At 39.5% G+C, this 17,417-nt stretch overlaps 2 protein-coding genes across 6 annotated transcripts; both read left to right on the top strand.

The window, feature by feature from the left end:
- The first annotated feature begins 1,207 nt into the window (after window positions 1–1,207).
- LOC124059599 (arfaptin-2-like) lies at window positions 1,208–7,326 on the top strand. 5 transcript variants are annotated; one of them, XM_046389747.1, is made up of 10 exons: window positions 1,208–1,557; window positions 1,740–1,865; window positions 2,554–2,662; window positions 3,109–3,171; window positions 3,752–3,838; window positions 3,973–4,076; window positions 4,927–5,148; window positions 5,229–5,386; window positions 5,489–5,663; window positions 6,486–7,326. In XM_046389747.1, exons 2-10 carry the CDS (start codon window positions 1,770–1,772, stop codon window positions 6,639–6,641), a joined length of 1,170 nt encoding a protein of 389 aa, XP_046245703.1. In that variant the 5' UTR covers window positions 1,208–1,557; window positions 1,740–1,769; the 3' UTR covers window positions 6,642–7,326. The 5 variants fall into 5 exon arrangements, with proteins under 5 accessions (XP_046245703.1, XP_046245702.1, XP_046245701.1 ...); XM_046389746.1 differs by having other exon boundaries at window positions 1,208–1,672; window positions 1,760–1,865; XM_046389745.1 differs by having other exon boundaries at window positions 1,209–1,557; window positions 1,760–1,865.
- A 2,804-nt stretch (window positions 7,327–10,130) lies between these two features.
- LOC124059541 (FH2 domain-containing protein 1-like) lies at window positions 10,131–17,288 on the top strand. The gene is made up of 12 exons (XM_046389630.1): window positions 10,131–10,448; window positions 10,961–11,512; window positions 12,340–12,401; window positions 12,962–13,064; window positions 13,559–13,644; window positions 13,730–13,830; window positions 13,930–14,000; window positions 14,087–14,194; window positions 14,306–14,376; window positions 14,472–14,589; window positions 14,680–14,844; window positions 14,931–17,288. The coding sequence occupies exons 2-12, from the start codon at window positions 11,147–11,149 to the stop codon at window positions 16,164–16,166; spliced, it is 2,487 nt and encodes an 828-aa protein (XP_046245586.1). The 5' UTR covers window positions 10,131–10,448; window positions 10,961–11,146; the 3' UTR covers window positions 16,167–17,288.
- Window positions 17,289–17,417: the final 129 nt, after the last annotated feature.

Below are 17,417 nucleotides of genomic sequence, written 5' to 3'. Positions count from 1 at the left end.
GATAATTAACGCTCTTACACACACCATGCTCGCCATGCTCTTACACACCATTAAAGGTTTGCTATACGTCTGGTCAAGATTTTTTCATCACCCACAGACATCACATCTTTTTTCATGGTTTCATGCTAGGCAGCTCCCTTGAATGGAAGGCCAATCTGATGTATGTACCTTAGGGAGTATTTGAAAATGTCATCCAACCATGTCAAAAGGCAAAAGGGGGTAATCTGAACAGTCTGATTGTTGACTTTTGAGTTCTACTTATTTCTTCTACATATATCTAGTTATCTTATGAGTTGAAGGATGTTCTACCTTGTCCAATGTTCAAAAATCCATACATTTTGGCAGGTTGATCAAAAGCAGAACACATAACACATCAGTCAAATAGTCTTTGACATGCTGATGTGTGATCAAGGGAAAAACATGAATTACCTAGGTTCATCATTTGCCATTTTGTGGTCTTTGCTCTTGACAATGCAGTAGTCAAATTCAACTATGGGCAGAAGCCTGAAAAAGAGAAAAGGACATGATTTCAAGGACTATGTTTTCTCAGTATAAGATTTAATGTGCTTTCAGGTGCATGGAAAATATGTCACTTCCAGGAAAACAGCACACAATGGATAACTAACCGTTTTACTATAAAGATACATTGCAGGTGAGTGTGAGAGGTTGGTTTCTATTCAGAGTTGGAGTAATTACAAAAAAGCCTCTACATTTGGAGACCATGTGCACTTTCCTCGCATCCCTGATTGAAACAAATGAGGCAAATAATTGGAAGTGTAGTCAGTTTACTGGGGTGAGGTCTATCTTAAGGCCTTTCACATCTCAAAACAAACGATTGTATTTATACAGTTTGATTTCAAGAGATATTGCAATCAGTGTAACAGGCAGGACACAACAACCTTGCATCTAATGATTAATACTCATAACATTTGAGGAACCAGCGCCTTAGTGGCGTTACTGATGAAGAGTTAAGTCTACTGTATGTGTGACTTGACAGGTTTTCCTTACAGTAGTCGACAGGCTGTTAGTGACATCTTGAGGAGCAGGGCAGTACTGCAGTCAAGGGATAAAGCTACGTCAGCATTGCACGACGTGGAAGGTGGGGGGGGGGGGGGGGGGGGCGGGCAAGCTTGACGATGATGCTACGTTAAAGGTGTCATCCTTCAAAATAAGAGCATTTTCTCACTGTCCACGTCTCCAGTCTCTCATTTGTAAAATAACACACACGAAACAGCATCGGCTATATATTTTACTCGAAGTACTTTGCTTTTTTAAAACGCAACCACGTGACTTTCAATAGAATAAAATCCACACAGCTTTTATTTCGAAGTGGTACTACTAAAGCTGTTAGCCTGCTGGATGCAAGGATTTTCTAGCTGATTTATATGAGAGCAGGCTGATAAGCGTTGCAGGAAAAATAATCATGGCTGTAGCATTTAATGATAATTAAAGACAACGGTGCTTTCCCGTTGAAAGTATTTTACATTGCTGTCTTCTAGCAACGACTTGTTTCTTTTTCGGACGACTGGACTGGACCAATATCAAGTTGCTACTGTGGTGAGGAAGCTAAGTTAGCTGTCAAGTAGTAGCCCTCTAGGCAGCCACATCAGCACCGCTGATATTAGCCAGCCACGTTAGCATCAATTTAAGCAAGCTGTTATTTTGTGTTGAGGTGCATTAGAGCGCTATATGATTATAATTTCGCATACTGCAAAGATGACCCACTCTTTATCTGTCAGTGTTTGGTGCTGTCTTGCAGAGATTTCATTATGGCAGATAGTATCATGAGTAAGGCTGCTACCATGGAGATCCCCATTAACAGCAATGGAGACACAGGGACTCCAGAGGATGACAGCCTGGAGCAGGTCAGTCTGACACATTTTCGCACTGACATTAGCATTCTTTTAAACGTGTATTGGTATTTTGTGTCCAGTTTTTGTTTGTCTGTCCTTTTTCACATAACAGCACAGACTAGGACTAAGGCTGGTTAGGCCAACTGTTACCTAACCATGCACAGGCCTGCAGCTATGTACAGTAGCTAAATACTACTGTTTACCATCCATACCTGCAGCTGGGAATGGTGTCTTAAGAGCAGGTAGAGGGAGTCATTCTGGCAGGACACTTCAGTCATATGAGCTTTTGCATGACATGTTGTCAATAAATTTTAGAACTGTAGTGCATCGTTTTATGTCTCATTTTGGTGCAACCTAACAGGACTGAGAAAGCTGAGGTATCAGTGGTGCTACAGGAATCATATGTTTGACTGTTTGTGAGAGGGCCATCATGCTGATTAATAACACAGCACATAAGCAACTTATTGGTGTGTCCCCCATGTGCAGTTTGAGTTAGATTACTGGTTTGTTTGTATGTGAAGAAAAAATCAAATCTTTGTCACGCTCCTAGTTTTATATTTGAATGTACATTGTTAAGGGTGATCTGTTTTTTATTTGCATTGTGCTGTTTGTGTACTATAAATGCTAAAAATGTGCTAATATTATTTCTTGCTTTCTAAACCATATTTGTTGCCATTTATATTTGTTGTGAATCCCTCAGGATTTGCAGCAGGTGATGGTGTCTGGACCCAATCTGAATGAAACCAGCATTGTCTCAGGAGGTTATGGGGGACCTGCAGGGGGCATCATTCCTACCAGCACCATCAAAGGTGCAGTACCTAAAGCCTGAATTTTCAGGTTTTGCTTTTATTGTTTATTCTTCAAGGTACAGACTCAGTTTGCTCTGCAAAGAAATCATGACTTATACAGTGTGTTAAGTAAGCGTCGCTGTGCCACAGTTTAAAATATGTATATACATTAGTTTAAAAGGGTTCTCCATCAATAAGAGTGACCCTGCAATTACTTTGCTAGGTTCTGGCTTCACACACACGCACACACATTCTGTCTATTGTCAGCTGCAGTCTGCCATGCACTGTGCCAGAGATATCTCAATCTCAATGTTTTTGCGATCCTTAAGTCACTGAAAGAGGGTGATACCTAATTCCTCTTTAAGAAAACATACCAATGGCTTTTCCTCCTTGTATCCTGATGTGTCTCTGGAGAGTTGCTGACCTCTAGGCTCCTGGTTCATATTACAAACATCCATATCCCATAGGGCCTGCAGTTCGCTTCAACCCTGAGTATTTGGACAGAAGACGAGCTCCTGCACCAGGACCAGGTGGCTGTGTATTCAGACAACCTCCCTTTAGTTTTCTAAGTTAACATTTTTATGTTGGTCTGTGTTGGCCCCTTTGTAAGAGGTGTTGCTTGACCAAAAAGTTGTTTGCAACCTCGCTCGTAACTCTTCAACTCACACCTTCGGCAACAAGAAATGTTTTGCCAGCTTTCAAAATTAGGAATACACTAACATGATATTGCAGATCTATCACTTGAAATGCTATGTGAAATGCTAATGTCGAATGAGAATGTTCTCTTTTGTACAGTAAAATGCACTTTGGATGACTGTTTTGTCATTGCTTGGTAATTTTGGTAATTACCTTTCACTCCATGAAGTCCATTTTCATCTCTTTCATAAATCCTGTTATTCTGCATGAGAAACCTGCACGGTGGATTATTTCAAATCCATTTTAACCCCCAACTTATTATGCATCCTATATATCGCAGAGTCTAATTTTTCTTTTTTCAGTCTACATACTTTGCTGTTGAGCTGCATATTTTACTGCAAGCTTTTTCGCATACATTTCGCTCCATGCCTTCTTTTCATCCTCACTCTTTGTCACTGCCATGCTCCATTTCAGACATTCGCATGAAATCCAGGGGTGTTAGCTTGCCTAACAGCCAATCTGCAGCCAGTCGACTTGCTCAACACACTGACCAACATCCAGGTATCACCATGCTAATCACCATGTCTGCACTGTCCTGACTCATTGTCATGATCCATGCAATGTCTGTCTGCCTTGTAAACTTTGATAGATTAACATGAATTAGAGAGTACATTGTTCTTTTATCTCTCTGTTAGGGTCGTCACACCATAACACTAGTAATTCAACTGAGGAAGTCTCTCGTGGTGTGGCAGTGGAGAAATTGGACAGTGTAAAGAAATGGGGTATAAACACATACAAGGTATTGTGCACTGTTTGTAAACATCAGAATCAGAATTCCTTTATTTATTCTGATGTTTATTCTGACGAAACATTTTGTTTTCTTTTGCTGATAACATGGACATTTTAGACCTATATATTCCTCTCCGTTACTGCATTACCCCCATAAAATTGTGTATGGTATATACACTATATGGACAAAAGTATTGGGACACATTATTTTTGAATTCAGGTGTGGTATGGAGCTGTTTTACAGGGGTTGGGCTCGGCTCCTTACTTCCAGTGAAGGGAAATCTTTTGCTTCAGCATACCAAGACATTTTGGTCAATGCTATGCTTCCAACTGTGTGGCCACAGTTTGTTGAAGGCCCTTTTCTGTCCCAGCATGACTGTGCCCCAGTGCACGAAGCAAAGCTCCATAAAGACATGGTTGGATGAGTTTGGTGTGGAAGAACTTGACTGGTCTGCACAGAGCCCTGACTACTTCAACTCCATCGAATGCAGTCAGGATGAACTGGAGCAAAGGTTGCAAGCCAAGCCTTTTCTCCTGCGTGGCAAAAATTCCCTCAGAAGCGTTCAAAAATCTTGTGGAAAGCCTTCCCAGTAGAGTCGAAGCTGTTAGAGCTGCAAAGGGGGAATCGGCTCTACTCTCAACTCTGTCCCAATACTTTTATCTAAAATGTGTATCATTTAAAATACATTTTAGACTTTATACGTTTGATGTAGTGGGTATCCTTTCGTCTAGGGCACGTCCATATTATTCCTGTATCAGGTGTATTACCTGTGTTATCATGTTACATTTATGCTACCATAACTTCATCAGAATTTTTTATACTGGGTTTAATGTCAACTCTGTTCATATCCCCTCTACAGTGTACAAAGCAGATGTTCTCAGAGAAGTTTGGACGAGGTTCACGAACAGTAGACCTGGAACTGGAGGCCCAAATTGACGTGTTAAGAGACACTAAGAGCAAATATGAAAACATCTTAAGACTGGCCACTGCACTCACCAGTCATTTTCAAAGCATGGTGCAGACACAACAGGCTCTAGGAGACACCTTCACCGACCTCAGCCAGAAGTCCCCAGAGTTGCAGGTACACTATTACCAAAGCTTCCCCTTTCATGACTTTGTGAAAATGAAGTTAGGAAGTGACACTCATGTGTTTCTCTGCAGGACGAGTTTGGGTATAATGCAGAAACACAAAAACTGTTGTGTAAGAATGGCGAAGCCCTGCTCGGTGCTATAAACTTCTTTGTGTCCAGTGTCAACACCCTGGTCAACAAAACAATGGAGGATACTCTGATGACCATTAAGCACTATGAAAATGCGAGGTACAGCCTGAGAAATGCTATCTGAATTCCTGCAGTGTCATGATCAGTGTCATGATCTGGAAAATAAGAACCTGTGACAGCCTTACCTGTTTTTGCATGCAGACTTGAGTTTGATGCCTATCGTTCTGATCTGGAGGAGCTGAGTTTGGGCCCAAGAGATGCAGCTGCAATGGTCCGCATTGAGATGGCTCAGCATGATTACCAGATCCACAGAGACAAATATGAGAGGCTGCGTAGTGATGTCACCATCAAGCTCAAATTCCTGGAGGAAAACAAGGTTTATAGTTTTCTTCTTTATTTTTCAGAAATGTTTTTGTTTTTGCTGACCTCCAGCTTTTTACCTTCCCACACTACTGCAGTGATGTATAGGCATACTTCAGCACCCTCTGACATTTTGCTTGTGATTACAGGTGGGAAATACACTTTTGACCACACCCAACCACAGGCATCAGTCTTTCTGGTTATGGTTCTCAGCCAGGTGTTCAGATTTGCTTTTAGACATGCCCAGTTTACACAGTTAATAAGTCCAGTGTTAATGCACTTTCAGAACTATTTCTACAGTACATACCTCAGCTGTTATGTACTTTAAATATAGTTTTAGGCTGATTGTCCACATTAATGCAGAAAATTCACATAATCTTTTCCATTGTCCATCTGAAAGGCAAGTCATTTCAGACTGAAGGAAACAGGCACACTCCTTCATGAACAGACATAAATATTCATGCTATAAATAATTGTGGTTTTGTCACATTAAACACAGACTTATGATCCACACTGTTAAAAACACCAAACATAATTCAGTTTTATTTTGGCAATTTTGCCAAATTAATTAAAAATAAGAAGAAAGAAATAAGAAAATCAATATTAGTTGCAGTATGTAAGACTTTTCCTGTTTAAAATAACTTCTGAAGCTGCTTGACTTTCGGGTATACATCTTAGAGGAGTATAATGTGCATGTTGCTTTTAGGTTGAGCCCTCTGAAACTAATTTCAACAGCTTGTAAATATCATCTTAATAGATGTCCACAGCCTGTATTTTCCTGTAAACACTTGAAACTGTGTTTGTAATGGCAGAATTTCTCTCTTCTTTTTTCTTCTAGGTGAAGGTGATGCACAAGCAGCTGCTTCTCTTCCATAACGCTATCTCTGCTTACTTTGCTGGCAACCAGCAGCAGTTGGAACAAACTCTAATACAGTTCAATGTAAAGTTAAAGCCCCCAGGATCAGACAAGCCATCCTGGCTGGAGGAGCAGTGAAGGGCGCTCAGGGTTTGGCTGTTTGAGATGAATCGTCACATGCTGGTCAGTGAAGAATGTGACTTCACTCATGGTTAGATGGACAAGAATTTAATGCATAAAGGAGTATGTTGTAGGAGCAGTAGCTGCCAGTAAAAAAAGAAAAAACGTGAGATATCACTTTTGTATTGTTTTTCCAGTATCGCTTATTTCATAGATAGGAGCAACTATTTCAGTTGTATTTTGATTTTTGTTTTGGTTCAGACACAAAATGGGCTTTTGTTACTTTCTTATTCTTTAGGAGGCACAATCATTTACATGTATATCACTTGTTATTTATGTACAGTATAGTCTTCTATTGTGGAAATACCCCTTGGCAGTTTTGCACATGCATTATTTTGTTGTTGTTGTTTTTTTTTTTTAAATGTTGTCTAAAGCGTTATCTTTAATATTTCAGAGTATATAAAATTGGAGGAATTCCACAAATTAGATTAGTGAGTTAGTTGGATAAAATCAAAAATGTTTGGAAATATCTTTTGAAATCAAATTAATATTTATTTTTCCTGAGTATGCATGAGTGAACCAGGCATCAGGATGTAGTACAAGTGTCAGTTTATCCCACTAGATTTCTAATATAATTTTGTGGAATGCCTGCCTAAATGCTCAGTTAACATGCATAGAAAATATATAAAATATATAGCGAAAATGGTGATTTTCTCTAACCTAATATACAATCCATAAAAAGTTTGATCTCTAAATTTGAGGTACCCTCAGATATGTCCCTATGAAGCCAGCACAGCGACAAGAGTCAGTGTTGTTTACTAAAGAGTTTACATATGGAAACAAGCCACACAAACATATGTAACTCATTATTAGTGCATCAATGATAAACACAACACTTCAGTTATCATAAAAGAATCAAAATCAAATTGCAACACATAGACAATGTCTGATCAGTTATGTTACATTTGGTGGCACCAGTGAGTAACTTAAGATATCAACCTTTGAGATGCATTCTTGAAGTGTCAAAGTCTGTTTAATCACAAACAGGGAATGGGAATGCTGAATGTGTGACACCACATGCATCCAACGGTACAATACAAGTTTCAGAGTCTCTTTAAGGACAGAATGTATGATTACATTTTTGCTATTTTGTGTTATTTATTTACCAGTCTGTTGGTACTTAACATTTTATGTTATGGGCACTTGTTTAAGTTCCAGTCAGCTGATTGTCTTTGTCTTTGTCTGCATTTCCAATAAAACCTGCTGGATGTTTTGTTTCACTTAACTGTGCAGTTGACATAGATTTGTCAGTTTGATATGGAAAGCCCTCACAGATTATGTACAGAAAACTCACAATATATGTAATATGTATGGTACCAGTAATTATGTATATCATAATACAGTCTGATATATCTCTAACATGTGTTCCATGACTTTTTATCTTATTTCGTTATCGTGATAATTTCATTATTTGAAGGTCTAGTTGACGTTATTGTAGCACGACACATTGACGCCTGAACAATATTTTCTTGGGATTTTGGCAGAGGTTTCTTGTTTTGTTGTTTCTGTAGGAAACACTAACTTCTGTTTTCTCCTGGGTAACAGAGGTGATCAGCAAAGTTCGCCCGCAAAAGGTACTGTGAATTCATGGTGAAATGAGGATAGAAACACAATCTGGAATTAAGTAAATTACAGTTCTCTTCACACTAAACTAACTTAACTGATTCCAGTATGAGAAAAAATTAGTTTTAGCCATTTCCCATACACTTGGATTATGTATTTGTCAGATGTAGACATGGCAAGTTGGACAAATACCCAATACATCCTACTCTGCATTTATTTAAATGTTGTGTGTATATCATTTCCCTCTCTGTGATTTAGCTTCCAGAATTGTACGTACATACTTAATATGTTTGGCACCATGAAGTACTCCCATGTACATGACAATGCAGTGAATGGGAATACTGGAAACTTTAAAGCACAGATTCTAGGGTCCAACACAAGTTTCATTGTAACTTCCAGGACTGAATGTTGGAGTATATTTTACTTATTTTTTCTGTCTGATGTTGGTTTACTGATGTTGAATCAACCAAAGTTGACTGGAGGCATGTTGAATAAGGCTAAACTAGTCTGGCCTGTTGTTATTTTCACAGGGCAACACAGAGTATCTTAAACAAGCTGGATGTGTTCTTTGTCTAGGTGTGTGCAGTTGGTAAATCTTACCAACGTGGCAATACAACATTAAAATCAAAAAAACATGTTGAGCATTTACTTTTCAAGCTGTTATCTCCTAATAGACCCAGTTTAGTCTGAGAAGAGTTTCTGAATGCTCTCAGATCAAAAGCAGAATATCAGATTAAAACAGAATTAATCTGTAATCTCCTCTCTTGTTAAACTGTACTTTAGAGTAAGTGTTTTGATTCTAAGCTTATCAACGACAACACAGCTCACAGTGGTCACAGATTTGGTCTAGCTACCTTCCACTTGCTTCCGTCTTCTCTGAATACATGTAGCCAAAAATGAAGTCATTTTGTCAAGTGAAAAGAATGAACTGCTCTTTACTGTTGTTGCAACTTGCATGAAACACTTAATCTTAAAGGCCCATCCCTTTATGACTACAAAGGCCTGCCCATCCTCTAAAGGCCACTTCCAGCAGGATTTTGTGCCATGTCAGAAAGCTCAAATCATGAAAACTGGATTCATGAACATGAAATTGAGTTCACTGTTCTTCTACAGATCTGAATTGAACCTTTGGGGGCCTTTGGGAAATGGTGGAACAGGACGTGCATGGACGTGCAGCCAACAAATGTGCAGCAACTGTGCGATGTTATCATGTTAGTATGAACCAAAATTTCCAAGGAATATTTCAACACCTTATTGAAACAATGCCACAAACAATTAAGTTCTAAAGGCAAAAGGGGGTCTAACCAGGTACTAACAAGACATACCTATTAAAGTCAGGATAACTGATTTTGCAAAATATCCAACTTAAAATGAGGCACAAATTTGTACTACACATTTTAAATAAAGAATAAAAAAATAAGGATATTTAATAACATTTATTTAACAATGCTATCAAACAGGTCTAGCCTATTTGATAGTATAGAACTGTGTGATTTGCATACAGATGTATTTAGGGTGTTAGATCTGTCATTCTGAGGGCTTATCTGTTTTGGGGCAAAGTTTAAGTACGTGATACTGACAACTCTGCCAACAGGTAAAAGGCCAGATGATCACCAGCCCACACTCAAGCAAAAATGCTTTGTGTGATTTGGTCAAATGGCTTAATGTTTAACCAAAGTATGTAATCTGTTGTTAAAGCTTGTCACTCATTTATTCTCTTTCCAGTCTATTTATTCCGGCAATCCAGGAAACCATCTCCTAAAAATAGTGCAGCCTGTTCTTAAAGTTGTTATTTTCTGGTTATTTGGGCTGGTGGGAAAGGTCTTCTGCTAATATCTTTAAGAAATCAATTTTCTTTGTCTATCAGTGAGGACGTTTATCACGCTGCAGGAGCACCGCTCACACAGCTCCATGACAGCTGGACAACACAGCGAAGTCACAAACTCCAGCCAACAAGCCAGAATAGCCTCAGAGATCCCAGAGTTCCTCCAGCCGGGAAGGTGTGGGCTGTCATCCACGTCCATGTGCGTGGGTTACCTGGGCGTGTCGGTGGCACGCAGGTAGTTGCGCCATTCTTCTTTCGCTATCCTGGTTGTTGTCACTCTCTACTGTTGATGGTGAAGTTTCTTCAAGACGACGGAGGGATAAGACAGAAAACAAGGAAAGAAGGAAAATGAGGCAGTCACGGAATTAAAAATAAAAGTAAGTTGTTTTGTTACTTCCTAACGTGTACCTGACAATAACGTAACGAACACTGTAACAAACTGTTTAGTTTATAGCTGAAGGTGGGCAAGGCGGACGACGAATAAAACCCAGCCTTTCCAAGCAACAATTAGCCTTTAGTATTTAAAGTCATTATTAAAGGCTAATCACTATAATTTTTTGTTTAAATCTTTTGTCAAGTAGGCTACGCATCTTGAGTAACTAACTCAGCCAACAGACTGGATTTAACATTCAGTTCAGCACCTCTTTTTTGCCTATGACATAACAATTACTGAGTGCTGTAACAGATTTTGAGTAACTTCTGTATGAAGATTCTAAGATGCACCATAAGTTATTCTAATGCTTTGTAAGTTTTGAAAACCCTTTATATACCCTTTTATTTTATATTTTTTAAGATGAAGTGAATGCTTCATCCACTGCTGAACACAGCTGCTTACAGTGTGCATGAGAACTTTTGTAACTGTGTCCCCACCCTGTTTTGTTTCTTTCAGTCTGAATGCATCATCCTAACTTATCCTACCTGACAACATTTTGGACAAGTCTCTTAAGTCAGCTTAAGTGCTGCTGCACAGTAAAGTCATTCAGAGTAAATTAGATTTCACCGCAAACTCTTTATTGGCCTATGTGTGACTAAGACCATGATAACATCCAACACTCACTGACTAGCTCCCTGACAAATGATGCAACCAGGAGGTCCTCCCGCCCCACCACCTCCGCCACCACCACCTCCACCTCCACCTCCACCTCCTCCACCTCCACCTCCAGCCCCTGGCCTCCCTCCACCTCTACATGGTTCGGGTCTCATCGGAAAGGGGGGGCGCAGGAGCTCCAGAATGCGCAATTTCAACTGGGAAACCCTTCCAAAACATAGTGTGATAGGAAAGCACAACATCTGGACAGCAGATAAAACTGATGGACAGTATGAACTGGACACCGATCACATGGAGGAGCTGTTCAGTCACCAGCAGAACCAGCAAAAACTCAAGGCCCTCAACCGCCAGAGTCTGAGGGGCCTGCCAACTGCTGCTTCAGGAGGGGAAATGGTGAGTACAACCAACCACGGGATACAGGTGTCACATTTTGCTGAATCAGAGTGACACTTGAACAGATTAACATTTATGGTACTTTTTTCTTGTGTAACGCTGAGATATCGAGGCAAGTTCTTTAAACCTAGATTGATTTGTTTTTCTAGGTGTACAGCTGAGATAAACATGAAACAGTGTTTCCCATCAGAAAAAAAATCAATTAATTTGTATATTGCATTTCCAGAGTAGTAATATGAAATATAATGTAAAATCTGAACCTTGTGTTTTGATTTAGAATCATTCAATGCAGGGGTGGAGTCTCACTATTCTTCATATGTGTTTGCTAAAGGAAGGTATAATTGTGTCCTCATACAGAGCTGTTCTCTGTAGTAACCTATATGTGGTCTGTACAAAAGCTACCATGTATAATAAACTGCATTTATTGCCATTCATTTAAAGGTAGGTTTAAAGGCAGTTCAAAACCACCACATTTTTTTAGCCAATCTTCTTAGCAATCTACCAGCACTTTCATTTATTTTGTAGATCAGTCAAGGTAGTTTGTCTAACAGAAGTGGATTAAAAATCTGTTTCTTAACTTTTACTTTAACCTATGCCCTCTTTTCCAAGAGAGACACTGAGAAAATGTGTCACTAATGCAAAACGGTATCTTTTTCTTGATTGTTCAATACAATCAACTCAAACAATTCCTAACCTTTGGAGTCTTCTGTCTGTTTGCAAAGCTTAGGTATCTGTGATACAAAAGACACTGCTCAAGCCAATAGTGAAATTATCTTAGCAACTGACAAGTTGATTATATCCAGGTCTGTGTCTGTTTCCACTCCCAGGTTTCCATCCTCAGCTCCAAGAGGAGCATGAACATTGGAATTTTCCTAAAGCAATTTAAGCGGTGAGTCAGTGGTAGTATTCTGAAGGTGTGATTGTTTTTGCACAACACTCATCATGTTCCACTGTGAGACAACATAGGACGAAGCAGACAGATTAATCTGTAACGTGGCTGCCTCATGCTCAAAACCTTGAAAATCCAGCATGTCCTGGCAGGTCTGATCTGCACTGTTCTACAGCCCCAACAGGTTACCTCACTGTGGTAACCTTTACTGCAGTTATAGAGAGGTACTGTAGCCTAAATGTATTGCCCAAGGCTACTTGGCTAATGCAACAGATTTAACAGGAAATGGAACACAGCTGTTAATGATAGCGTCAAATATTTGCCCCCAAACCGACAAGAATGCAAAACATGTTTCTTGTCAAAAGATATTACATCATTCTAATATCCTGCTTTTTGGGGACTTGACATCAGAAGCTATTTTGCAAAGCTACTTGAACGGGTAGAGACTTGTAGGTGTCAGCCGTCCCAAAGAAGTAAAGTGTGGTTTTAATGTAGAAACCCACTGGTGAGTCAAGTTGAAATCTGACAACTGAAATCTGTCTGTCCACCTCCATCCACAGGCCTGTAACAGACATGATTCAAGAAATTAAATCTGGAAATGGTCTCGGTTTTGCTCCTGGAAAACTGAGGGAGCTGTGCAAACTGTTGCCAGATGAAGAGGAGGTACTTGTGACAGCTGCTAATGTTTTTCTTATGTTTTTATGTCTCATGTGTTCTGTACGTAACGTTCTAAACCTCATTGCTGGCATAACCCCAAATCCAAAAAAGATAGGACACTTAGTGAAAGATAAATGAAACAGAACCATTTGCTAATCATTAGACATATGTTCAATCCAACATATGTTCAAAGACAATATATTTAATGTTTCACCGTACTGACTTTATTGGTTTTTGTAAATATATGTTTATTCTGAATTTGCAGTAACATGTTTTAGCCAAGTTGTGACAGGTGAAACAAAATACTGTGAAAGAACACCTGTTTGGAGTATTTCACAAGTAGACAGGTTGATTAGTAACAGGTTTTAGTATTATGATTGGAACTGAAAGAGTCATCCTTAAAAGTCTCAGTCATTTACAAAGCAGGATGCAGCAATGGGAAGAAAAACCAATCTGGTTTTAATATATGTCATTTATTTTGGCTCTTTCGCTGAATGCAGGAGAGGCAGCTGATCAGTTTTAAAGGTGATCACTCTGCTGTCCCTGAAGCTGATCTGTTTATGCTAATGCTGGTCAAGATTCCCAGGTGAGTGTAATTCTGTAATTCTCTGTATTATGAATGTTAAATGTCCCTGGTGCTTTACTAATGCTGAAAACCTTGTGTCTGTTAGTTATGTAGAGCGCCTCAAAAGCTTGGTGCTCAAAGAGGAATTCTTCCCCCTCATGGGTGAAATCAAAGAATTTATCGGCAATTTGACAGCTGCTGGAAAGGGTATTATTTGTTTTCCTGGATTTTTAATAAATGTATTCAGCTAAAACAGAGTTGTAAACCAATTTGGATTAACAATTTACCCTGTGTGTCTTCTTTTAGAGTTGCTGGAGTCTGACAGTCTCCATTCTGTCATTCGCCTGGTACTGAAGACCGGAAATTATATGAATGCGGTGAATGTCTAATATGTGATATGGATAACTTTCATTTTGGTTTGTGCATCTTTGAGACTGAAAGTCTTTAATTTATCTGATCACAGGGTGGTTATGCAGGCAGCGCAATTGGCTTCCGAATGGCTTCTCTGCTGAAGTTAGCGGACACCAAAGCAAACAAGCCTGGAATGAATCTTATGCATTATGTTGTGATGGCAAGTAGCTTTTATTACTTTGGTCTGATTGTAATACAGTGCCAGTTTTTCTGTATTTTAAAATATGTTTGTGAAATGTGATATTTATGCAAAATTTCATATTCACCACAGCAATCTCAGAAAGCAGACAAGGCCCTCCTTAAATTTCCAGAACAACTCAAACACATTGAAGCTGCAGCAAAGTATGCAATCATGTTTTAAAAGTATCTGTTAATTTTAACCATCTTTTTATTTGCTATACTATCAGAATTGATTCTTTCTTTTAATTTTCTTTTAGAATAAATAAAGGTGAAATTGAGGCAGAGTTTGAAAGACAGGTAAAGAAACTAAAAGACATCAAAGCAGACGTCTCAAAGCAGGAAGACCTGAAGGAACAAATGGAAGACTTTCTTAAGGTGAGGAAGTCTTTCGTGGAGAAATTCAGTTTGCACAAATTTCAGTGTTTTTAACTTGTTCTAACATCTTTTGATTTGTGCTCCTTGTAGAAGGCTGATGTCTGCTTGGCAGAAATAGAGTCTGATCTTCAGGAACTGCAGTCAGTGAGTGACACTGTGGCAGAGTACTTCTGTGAAGATCCAAGCAAATTCAAACTGGATGAGTGTTGCTCCATTTTCAACTCCTTTTGTGAGAAATTTATGCGAGCCATGCAGGTAAGTTTGTGTGCTTATGTCTTTTCCTTAGCTGAGGTAAAAAAAAGAAGTCCTGCTTTATCTATTAACTGTGTAATTTTCTGCAGGAAAACAGGGCTCGGGAGGTGGCAGATGTGCAGCGGAGACACAGAGACAGACTGCAGTGTGCTGCAAAACGCAGGTCTACAGCGACCTGCTCTAGTAGAGACAAGGAAATGGATGGCATTGCATTAGAGTCCGTGCTACAGAACTTTCTTTCCAGTCGTGTCTCTCGGAGGAGACCTGGAAGACCTTCATCTTCTTATGGAAGCCCGACGACAGGCAGCCCCAACAATGGGAGCCTATCAGAAATTACTTCCCAGGTAAACCTGCCCATTGGAAATCAAAAGAGAGGAGCCTCTTTTAGAGTTAAGGACTTGGGCAAAAAAGAGTGGAATTCAGCAGCTGAACTTACAGAGCACTATTTGCAAAAGAATGTACAGTTCGCTGGTGAGGACAACAAGGCAAAAGGTGACATTCTTCATGAAGGTGAGATGAAAACTTCCAGAAAAGAGGACACTAAAGGTCTTACACCCCCACTCAATAGTACCACCAATATTTCCTCCTCACGGAGATCTTTCTCAGCCACCACTGATGATGGTGAGGAAGATCTACAGGACAATAATGAGGAAGAAGCCCAGAAGTTGCGTGAAGCATCGAAAAAAGTTTTGCAGTTTCAGAATAGCCGTGGCAGTGTCTCATCTGTTGAGTTTCCTTTGGAAAATCAGAAATCTCCTGGTGCAAGCTCTGTGTTGCCTCGTCAGCGCACCTTTGATGAGGAGACAGAGAGGTATCCTGGAGACCCAACCAATGAGGATTTAGTTAGATTTTTGCTCAGTCCTCAGTCCTCCTCGAAACGTAACCTTGGGCGCCGCCATACTCTCCCTACAAAAGTCCCTAAAACTGAGGAAGAGGAAGACGATCCTTGGGCTCAGACTCCAGTCAGAGCTCCTAACTCTGCAGCAAGAGTAAAAGAGACATTTCCAGTGGAAGGTGCAGGACACAATCCCTCGAATCAAGTGTTTGACTTTACTAACATACCTCTCAACTTTACAAAAACTGGTGCTCAAGACCAGAATTCTCCATCAGCAGAAAAGAAAAGCAAGCCTGATGTTTCCGTAACCCATGTTCCAGCTGAAGGGCTTGGGGAGCAGAGGAATAGTGAAAATGTTCCCCCCAAGAGTACATGGATTAAAACCGAAACCACTGGACTATTTTTTAGCTTTTTAAAACGTCTTGGAGATATCAGCAAATTGCCAAACAGCAAGGAAACTGTCGACAAGGGCACCGGTTCTGGTGTATAAGCTTTGAAAGATACAAAATTTAAAGTCAGGGAAGCACATGTAACTTTAGTGTTACTTATAATGAACTCATCATAGTGATAATATAATATTATTTTTGTATGTTGATCATGCGGTCGAGCAAAGACGGAGAGAAGGTTATAAGAAAGTGGTTTCAGAATGTTTTTGATGAGGAAAGGTCAATTTGTATGTTATACCACTAGATGGCAGAATATACCAGTAACATGGTAAACTATGGTGACTAGGGGTGTTGTTGATTTCCAGGCAGACATTTTCAAGTAAACAAAAGATTGATGGGCCCAACCACTGCCAAGATTACTTACTAAATTTTTGTCCATGCTTAATAATATTCCCTTGTCACGATGGTATTGTAAGTAAATAAATATGGAGTGTGGATGTAGACGGATGAATCAAACTGTATGTAAAGTCTTGGTTTGATTGTTATTTTTGATACTTTTTGACCACTTGTGCTGTATATGCTTAATCTAATATTGTTATTTCTCTGTTTCACAGTTATGAATATCTTTGTTTACAGCATCTGTCGTCACAGAATCACATCAAAAATGCAGAATGTCGAGGATGCTTTCAGGGTCTTACTCAATTCATCCATTGTTTTGGGCTTAAATGGGTCAGTGTTACAAAAGCAGCCTGCATCTGAGCAGAGCTGAACCATAGACTGTCAGTTGCAAAGTGGAGGGTGGTGATCTCACATTAACTTGAGAAGAGATTACTATGATGGAAGGACCAGGTGGCCTATTATAATGGAAAGAACAAGCCTCCCTGCTTTCACGCCTGTACATCGCTTGCGGCAATGCCAGGCAACGAACCCATGGCTCCACAGAGTCCACAAGAGCCAGCGAAGCCAAAGCTTGTGCCAGCACACCTAATACTTGTAAATTCTGGTATCTCTTTTAGCAGTTGCTACAATGGCTACAATACTTAGCTTTTAGGACTATGTTCAGCTGTCTGACTGAAGTGTAACAATGAGGTGATTACCTTCAATTTAATATTCTCCTCATTTATACACTAATCTGAGTGATCTGAGAGCTAAACACATAATATTGTAACTAAATCATGTTTTGTCAAATTGTTTTTTGCAATTTCAAATAAATCGATAGAAATATCTGTGTTTAGTAAATAAGAGAATCACTGCAATGTCCAGGTAACTTTACTCTCTGCATTGTAAAGTAAAATCAACCACATATTCATACAGGACTACATTGCCTGTGATGTGTGATGACACAGCAAATATTT

The sequence above is a fragment of the Scatophagus argus genome, chromosome 5, assembly GCF_020382885.2.
Source record: "Scatophagus argus isolate fScaArg1 chromosome 5, fScaArg1.pri, whole genome shotgun sequence".
In the NCBI taxonomy this organism is placed as follows: Eukaryota; Metazoa; Chordata; class Actinopteri; family Scatophagidae; genus Scatophagus; species Scatophagus argus.
This window is presented reverse-complemented; position numbering and strand designations above follow the sequence as displayed.

Bases quoted from the DNA above. Each gene is read 5' to 3' on its own strand.
- LOC124059541 (XM_046389630.1), top strand. From the start codon at position 11,147: ATGATGCAACCAGGAGGTCCTCCCGCCCCACCACCTCCGCCACCACCA. The intron at 13,831-13,929 runs GTATTATTTGTT...GTCTTCTTTTAG, and splicing joins TTTGACAGCTGCTGGAAAGG to AGTTGCTGGAGTCTGACAGT. The intron at 14,377-14,471 runs GTATGCAATCAT...ATTTTCTTTTAG, and splicing joins CACATTGAAGCTGCAGCAAA to AATAAATAAAGGTGAAATTG.
- LOC124059599 (XM_046389747.1), top strand. From the start codon at position 1,770: ATGGCAGATAGTATCATGAGTAAGGCTGCTACCATGGAGATCCCCATT. The intron at 3,172-3,751 runs GTGGCTGTGTAT...GCTCCATTTCAG, and splicing joins AGCTCCTGCACCAGGACCAG to ACATTCGCATGAAATCCAGG. The intron at 4,077-4,926 runs GTATTGTGCACT...TCCCCTCTACAG, and splicing joins GGGGTATAAACACATACAAG to TGTACAAAGCAGATGTTCTC.